Here is an 8169-nt window from a genome sequence, read left to right on the forward strand (position 1 = left end):
ATAGTATAGCATTCATTCTGAAAGCTTCCCTAACAGAGAATAAAACATTAGGTATAATTAAAAACCAGTTTGTAAGGCCATAAAGTCGTCTCACTTGCAGAATACGTTGTTGGTGTTAACGGATACACTACAGCTTTTTCTGCAATGAAAGATGTTCACCATTTGTTTTATTTCTGTCTCCTCACTGCCCATCACTGCATCGTATGTGAAGAGCTGCTTTGGTTACTTTTCAGAAGTCAGTCTGTCACATTCACTCAGACGTCAGTCTCATTACTCGACTCTACTGCGCTTTTAAAACCAGACAGACAAATAAATGAATATAAAAGCTAAAAGTGACTGGTATCTGCTCTACAGACACAGTGAGGTCTGCCACCAAGGAGCAATGATAATAAATGTCATTATTTGAAAATAATACTAATACATAACTGTGTAATAATGAGATTGTATTGCTTCTGAATGCAGCTGCCCAACAGCGGCCTGTGCAGCCATGTAAGATGTAAAAAACTAGAAGCTACTTTTCCCTTTATGACGGTAAATTGTTGCCGTCATAAATATTTATATGTATTATTTTAAAAACAATTCTAGTTCCAAATGTTTTAAATGTATAAAAAATGTTGATCAGTACTTATTCATTTTTCATTAGTGATTATCATCTGTAGGTAGTTCATTCCAGACTAATGGTGATTACTAAGTAGAAAGCACAGATGGTGCATGACGATACAGTGTAGTGCATATATACTGTATATAGAGACAGCAAGATGGAGGCAATTATCAAGTCAATACAAGCATTGCATTCCTGAGTGGGTGAATACAGCACATTTGATTAAGGTATATTATAAAATGCTTGTATTGAAGCTATTATAAACATGTCTGAGAGAATTCATCGTCACATTAAAACAATTATCTCCAAATAAAACCTGTGACGTGGGATCATGTTACTAAGAATGTCACCCAGTCTGATTCGATTAAATCAACACAGTGGCTCCTGTGTGTTCTCCTCCACCACGACACATGTCGGTGAAGAGGAGAGAAACATCTCGTCCATGAGGGGTGTTGTCTCAAGTGTGTGTTTGAGCCTTTCCTGGCTGGTGTCAGTAATGAGGATCGCAGTCTTCCACCAGGCTGTCTGTGATGTAGTTGACTTGGAGCAGCGTGTGGTAATACTCCTTCTCCACTTTTGTGTTGACTGTCCAGGCCACAACCTCCACCCCTCTCTGGGCCCAGTACTGCACGTAGTCCCTGTATACAGCACAGACACACACATACACACACACACAAACACAGTTATCCTTTGGTACGAGAAACTGGATTTATGTTCCACACGTTGTTAGTACTTTCCTGTTACTTCTTTGTGACTTTTTTTGAAATTCTTGTTTACATTTCACTGAGCGAATATTTCATGTGTAAAATATATTTGAATGTCTAATATTAAATAAAACAAAAACAAAGGACAGGCTTCTCAAGGCACTTTAAAAGCTGTGCAGGTAGCTTATGTCCTCCTAAACAGTTCTGAACAGGAACATCAGTATGTTAAACAAATACCCTGTGAGACAAATTATCATAATGATGCCTTTTCTCAGCCTAAAAAGGACAATTCACTGTATCTACTCACAGATGAAGGCATTTTATGTTTTAACTTTTGAAGAATCGATCACCAGCTACTGCAATTGTTTTGGATTTGGCTGTAATGGTGTTTACACCTGATCACTCAAACACTTCACCCACCCCTCCATTAGCAGAGTGGTGAGTAGAAACGGAGTGAATTTTCAGTTTTCGGTGAACTATCCCTTTAAGGTTCTAGTTTGGATGAGGGTATATGATTCTCAGCTGCAGAAACTCACGGTGAGACAAAGTTCTTTTGTATTAGGAAGGCTGAGACGCCACAGAGCTTCCACAGCACATGATGATGAGCCCAGTCCAGAACTACGTCCATCAGTGTCATCCAGTGGTGTTTCCAAAGAGAGGAGAATCGCGGGACACCGTCTCCTAACCGACTCAGACTCCACGGTCGATGTGTCAACGCTGTGACCACCTCTGGGTCACTCTGTCTCATCTGGGGGACGAACAGAAACAAAGTGCTGGTTATGTTTGCTGAACACAGAGGTTAGCTGGGCATTTCAGTTTATTGAACCTGCACTACTTGTATTGGGGTTGTATTGATTATATGCGTTCACATTGATGCATTCAGATGGGGACTAAGTAAGGTATAAGTACAGGTTAAGGCTTAGGCCCAGGCAGAGTATAGGTCCAAGATAATAAGAAAACACCAAGTTGGGTTGTTGCTGCAGATATGCTCAGTTTGAGGCAACATGGTATTTAGGGTTAGAGTCCTGCTGTTTGAGCCATGCTTCACTATTTTGTTAATGCAGATATAATGGAAGGGAGTTGAAAACAGAGGATCACATTTAGTTTTGTAGACTACAGTATGTGCAGCCTGCTTTCATGAAAGTATCAAACTGTTAATTTCTCATTTACTGGATCCTCAATGCAGTCACTCACAACTCATCTTCAGCGTCACCTTTTTGGTATATGCTTTTTCAGTCCAACTCTTTTCTCTCTGTCTTCACACTTTGCAGGCGTCCTCTTACCCTGTAGATGACCTTGGGCTCAAAGGAGCAGACAATGCTGCTGTTGTAGAGGACTGGATGTTTCTTGTACAACTCTTTAAGGGCTGCGGCTGCCTGAGAGGAGAGCAGGGAAATGTGGTTATTGCAGTTCAGTCGACTCCTGGCAGTGTATACGTATGTGTGTGTGTGTGTGTGAGGCTTTAAATCGTTGCGTTTGTGTTGTTGTGCATCCGCTTGGTGGTAGCTAGCGGCTGTGTGTGTGTGTGTGTGGACGCACTGAAGCCGGCCTGAGACAACCACCACCACCTGCAAACTTTATTGCTATGAGCTTTGGAAAAGTAACAAAGTAAATCAATAACTTAAAAATAAGTTTCGACCCTGGGTAATGAGTAAAGAAATGTACTTGATTCATTTAAACAACCCTATCCAGCCCCTGCAGATATTCTATGAACGATTTGTACTGGAGTGCAGTAAACACTATCTCTGGTCTATTTTAAACTCATCAGCATTATGCAATGTTGACTGGACTCAGATCAATTGAATCAACATTGAATGACAGTCATGCGCAGACTGGATATAATGGGGTTGTTGGGTTTGTTGGCTGCACCTCGTCTGGATGACCTTTGACATCAAAGTAGATGACAAGTTGCAGTTTGATGCATTCCTCCACGGCCTCTTCCAGGGTCGGGATCGTCTCCCCTGCAAACTTCTCGCTGGTGACGGAGGACACAAAAGTGACACTGCTACGTCAGACTTGCATGCATCCAAATGAACTGGGAAACAACACGTTTAACTTTTTAACAGTTATTATCTCTCTGCTGTAGTGAAATTAAATGCATGTGATAATGTTCATGAGAAGAACCCGACAGATTTAGCAGTTGGCTAATGAAAAACATACTTGGCGATATGAAAACGTTTCACAGGATAAACTAACACATAGACAAGTACCGTATTTATGTTTACAAAAAATTCAAACTCTGTAAAATGAACATTTCAATGGAGGACGTGTATGAGAAAAGTTGTTTTTGGACTAAGTGGATTTCTAAGAGAATCAGTTAATCATTAGAGAGACAGACACTGATAAAGTAGATTAACCAACCGTAATCTACACTTTAAATTCCAGCCTACTCAAAAACACACAACTTGTCAAACCTGCTGCCACACCTCGAAGAGTTGCTACTATAGACACCTTTATCAAAAACCTGCTTCCCTTCCATCCCTTAAGTCAACTAACTCGTTCCATTAAGCCTACCGTGACATGTTAACTCTGCATTCAGCAGGAAATCAGCGAGGATGTACGAAAGTAGCTTAAATGAAAATACTTAAATGCACCACAATCAGCTGCTGGTAAAGTTGGTTTTCATTCCGAAAACGACAAGCTGATGGATACACTTAAGGATGGATATTTTTAAAAATGGATCTCTGGTATTTTATCAGCTTAGAACCTAAAGAATAAAGCATGAAAAAGTATATTTCCCAGCATGCTTGGGTCTGCTTTCCTAGATATATTCCCCTGTCTTACCTGAGTCGATGTTTAGCAGCTGCATCCAGTTTACGCAAGTCAGAAAGTCTCATCTGGCTGAGGGGTCCTGACCCGTTAGTGGTCCGGTCCACAGTCTCGTCATGCATGAGTATTGGAACGCCGTCTGCAGAGAACTCCAGGTCCAGCTCCACACCTCCGGCCCCATTCTTCCTGGCCTGGAGCAGAACAAATGGATGTGAGAGTAGGAAGCAACGTATTTCAGGAGGCTCTGCATCTGCGTATAATATTCAACTAACAAAATTGAAGCTCAGTTACGTCCAAAGTCGTCCTGCAAAAATGTATGTGAAAATATTTTCTGGAAAACACGGATTTCAACATGGTAGCTTTGTTAATGTGAAAACAGGTTTAGGAAGATACTGTCAGAGGAAGAGAGGAAATATAAAAAGATTTGGACCCGTGTGCATTCTACAACTGTCAAATAAGGAGATTCTGCATTCAGTTCAGGTGGTGTATTAGCTCCTCACAGCTTTTACAACTGTCCTGCTGTGTACAAGTGTACTTGGTTCACTGAGTATCAGTGTGGGTGGTGTGTGCACAGACCGTGGTTAAATAGGACATGATGTCCTGATGGAGGGCTGGTGTTTTCTATCCATATTTTAATAGTACACCTGTAAATTCCTGTCAGATTATAGCACCATGGACAGACGCCCTCTTTAAGGAGGACCAGAGGAGCAGGCATGTGTGTCTCTCACCTCCCGGATGGCTGCTATCGTGTTCTCCGGTGCGTCGTGCCCCCCGCCCCGGTGGGCCACCGCCGACACCTTGTCGGAGTCGGGGTGCAGGACCTGCTGGACCCGGCTGGCTGGTACCTGAGGGAACCTGAACATGGCCAGAAACAGGTAGAGGGACGCGGTGAGGGCGGTGGTCCACAGCGGGCTCCGGGTCCCCAGCAGGACCAGCACGAAGACCACCGAGTACAGGGTGACTTCATCCCCCAGCTGCAGCATCGTTGCCCCGAGGTGTCAGCCTGTCTACCCTGAAACCACCGCTGATTGGCAGCTAATGCTAGCTACTGTTAGCTACTGTTAGCTACTCGTCCTGCTGATGTCTTCACATGTGAACATGACACCAGCTCAGGCTCCAGCACCATAGACTCTTTCTATAAACAGTCCAGTAAACAGACCTGGGAGGATAAGCTCCTGACACAAGGAGACAGTACTGGAAAGCTCAAAATCGAAACACCGGTAGATCGTAGAGGCACTTCCGGTGTCAGACTCCCAGGAATTTGTAAAGGCAGCTGGCTCTGATACCCCACTGGTTGGAAGCAGCTGTCCCAGTTGCCACAAGTGTGTGTGGGGGCAGTGGTCTTGTCACTTCCACCCCAATGTCTGAGAGCAACTAAAGGTGTTTGTGATTTATTCAATGAGATATTTATACTGGCTAATGGAAGTTTATTCGATAGTTTGTTAGCTCTCTTCTCAAGAGAAGCTCCATACCCATCAGTTCCATATGCATGATCTTGGTGTCTATGGATAGATAAGAACTCAAAGACTGTATTCCCAGTATCTGTTCCAGTGGGGCTGAATAACTGTATTCTGTGCTTTTGTGTTACATGAAGCCAAAGAGAGACTCTCACAATTTTACTTCCCAATTGCATATAAACTATTTACAGTTGTATTTACTATCATAAGTGGACTTTGGCCTAAACGTGACAACTGACAGCTGCCTCAAACCGCGGCAGTGTCTGAAGTGAAGTGCCTCTACGTGCTGCCGCTGCCACGATGTGACCTTGCTGTCTCTCCAGGGAGACACGTCGGTCACACATCGTGTCTCCAGAGTCCTAATACTGTCACAAAATCTACAGCTTCGATTAAAATTTTCGAGAGACATTAAAAAAGAGTCTCGGGTGAAAGTGACAACTGTCCCACGAGGAGTCACGCGACAAAACAAAACATAAATAAAGAACGGGAAATAGTTTAATGTACATCCGGGTCAGATAGCTAGTACTTCCGGTGAGCTAACGGAGTGAAGTGGTGCCTTTGGAGTGTCTTTACTTAGCGCACTTGTTTCCTTGTGACTACTTCCGGATACAGTTTGTCGCGGGTCATGGTGCGTTTCTTCTTCTCTCTTACCCAGAGTTCACTGTTACACACTGTGCTAAGGAGAAAGAGGGAAAGATGTCATTGTAGCCACTAACTGCTAGCTGCTGCTTTGCCGGGGATGAGTGGCAGCCCATTCAGAAGTCATGGATCTGTCATTTGTTTATAGTTTTATTGTTGTTGTTATTGCTGTCTACCTCAGCTCCTATATGCCTTGTTCACCCCCTGCATGCATGTTGAGGTCAGTGTCAAATGAACCCTTTTGCTTGTTGTCTCTACAGATCAGATCAGTGTTGCTGTGCAGGTTGACCCCCCTCGTCCAGTCCTGTACCAGAAGATCATGTCTACTCGCAGGTCGGACACCTCGTGGTGTGCAGCTTCCTTCACCTGGTCACCCACCCCTCATACCTACAATCCCAGCTCTGGTCAGGTACTCGGACCTGTCCACACAGAAGTACACTTTGATTTACACCCTGCCGTACATTAAACACCTGCGAGCCGTGTCCAGGCTCAAGCTGCTCCAAACTGCAGTCACTGTGGTCCTCGTGCCCCCAGTGTGCTACTTCTACGTCCAGGGAGATGTGCCCTTCTTCCTTGTCAGCTACACAGCGGGGATAGCGCTGCTTGCTGGTGCCATGCTGTACACCGTCAGTCACTTTTTCAGGAGGGTTGTGGGGATGATGTACCTGGACCCGTCACAGACCACACTCAAAGTGTCCCACCTCACCTTCTGGGGCCGGCGCCATGACCTCTACCTCCCCGTGTCAGATGTTATGACCATTGGGGACACGGGGGACTCAGCAAAAGAGACAATATTGAAACTAAAGAGATATAGCAGTCCACAGACATTGTATTTCTCCACTCACTATGGACGTGTGGTCGATCAATCGGGTTTTGAGAAGGTGTTTGGAAATCTATAGTGATGCAGAATTTGCATGAAGTATGATAGTGAATATTTTTGTGAATTAATAAATGGACTTAAATGCAACATTGTGAAAATGAATGGGTTCTGGTAATAAATGTTTTATTAAATTACAATTAAAAGTCACCTGTAGTCTGGTTAAAGCTGCTGGGACATACAGAAACTATGTAAGTCATATCAAGTGTGTCTTGAACATAATGAAATAATAAGTTAGTTATAATTTTGCTGGAGAAGGCCTCATTGTGCTTGAAAGAGCAGAGCCTCAATTCAGCTGTTTACACAAGAGCTGCTGACTTCACGACCCTCTTCAGATCTTATTTAGGCATTTGCCCAGTTGTCATGGAATTAGAGATATTCAAATCTTTTAATTTAGCTGTGCTCATAAATTTAAATAAGTAATAAGTAAATTAACATTTCAGATAGACTGTTGGTGTATCTATTAACCTTCCAGCTCGGTGTACGTGCACGCTGAGTGATGCTTACCTGACTTCCTGCTGAGTGACTGCAGCTTAGGAGAGACAAACAGCTACGGATGATACTGAATTGTTATCGGCTCGTTCTCATCTTGTACTGAAGCTCTATCTGCTCAAAGACAGACAGGTTTACTCACAACTGCAGTGAACAAACACCATACACATACGCCGGAGGGGCAGGGAGTTTAGTTTTCTCAGCAGTTTTTTGCGATTGCCCCTGCTATCCTGAATGTTGAGAGATGTATCTGTCATTGGGTTATCCTATGTCTATAGGATTTGTATAGCAAGCTCCTAATGCTTTCTGAAAGCACAGCATCGTGTTTCAAAATGATGTCTTAATGAGATTGAATCTTTGTTTACTGACTGACACCGTCTTATACATCAGTGCATCTCATTTCCAGACTCTTTACTGTAGTATATTATTTAAACCACTAGGTGTCACCACAGTCCACGTAATATATGTCAAATCTGGATCAACTTCCCAGTGAAGATCTGATTCAGCAGCTGAGCAGTGTTTTATTAACCCAGGTCACATGTTCACTTGCAGCAGAACAAGTTGCCGGCTCATTTCATAAACGTCCCCCATCTGTCACTGCAAACCTTCATCATTGTTTGTTACTCTGAA

At 43.4% G+C, this 8169-nt stretch overlaps 2 protein-coding genes across 2 annotated transcripts; one reads left to right on the forward strand and one right to left on the reverse strand.

The window, feature by feature from the left end:
- Positions 1-945: 945 nt before the first annotated feature.
- On the reverse strand, positions 946-5275 carry gde1 (glycerophosphodiester phosphodiesterase 1). The gene is made up of 6 exons (XM_062388052.1): positions 4803-5275; positions 4090-4265; positions 3175-3280; positions 2589-2681; positions 1842-2053; positions 946-1239 (listed from the first exon to the last, which is right to left on the reverse strand). Exons 1-6 carry the CDS (start codon positions 5055-5057, stop codon positions 1092-1094), a joined length of 990 nt encoding a protein of 329 aa, XP_062244036.1. The 5' UTR covers positions 5058-5275; the 3' UTR covers positions 946-1091.
- Positions 5276-5483: 208 nt separating this feature from the next.
- Positions 5484-7855, forward strand: tmem186 (transmembrane protein 186). Its single transcript, XM_062388053.1, has 2 exons — positions 5484-6159; positions 6431-7855. The coding sequence occupies exons 1-2, from the start codon at positions 6157-6159 to the stop codon at positions 7067-7069; spliced, it is 642 nt and encodes a 213-aa protein (XP_062244037.1). The 5' UTR covers positions 5484-6156; the 3' UTR covers positions 7070-7855.
- The last annotated feature ends 314 nt before the right edge of the window (positions 7856-8169 follow it).

Source organism: Platichthys flesus, chromosome 5 (genome assembly GCF_949316205.1).
Source record: "Platichthys flesus chromosome 5, fPlaFle2.1, whole genome shotgun sequence".
Lineage (NCBI taxonomy): Eukaryota > Metazoa > Chordata > Actinopteri > Pleuronectiformes > Pleuronectidae > Platichthys > Platichthys flesus.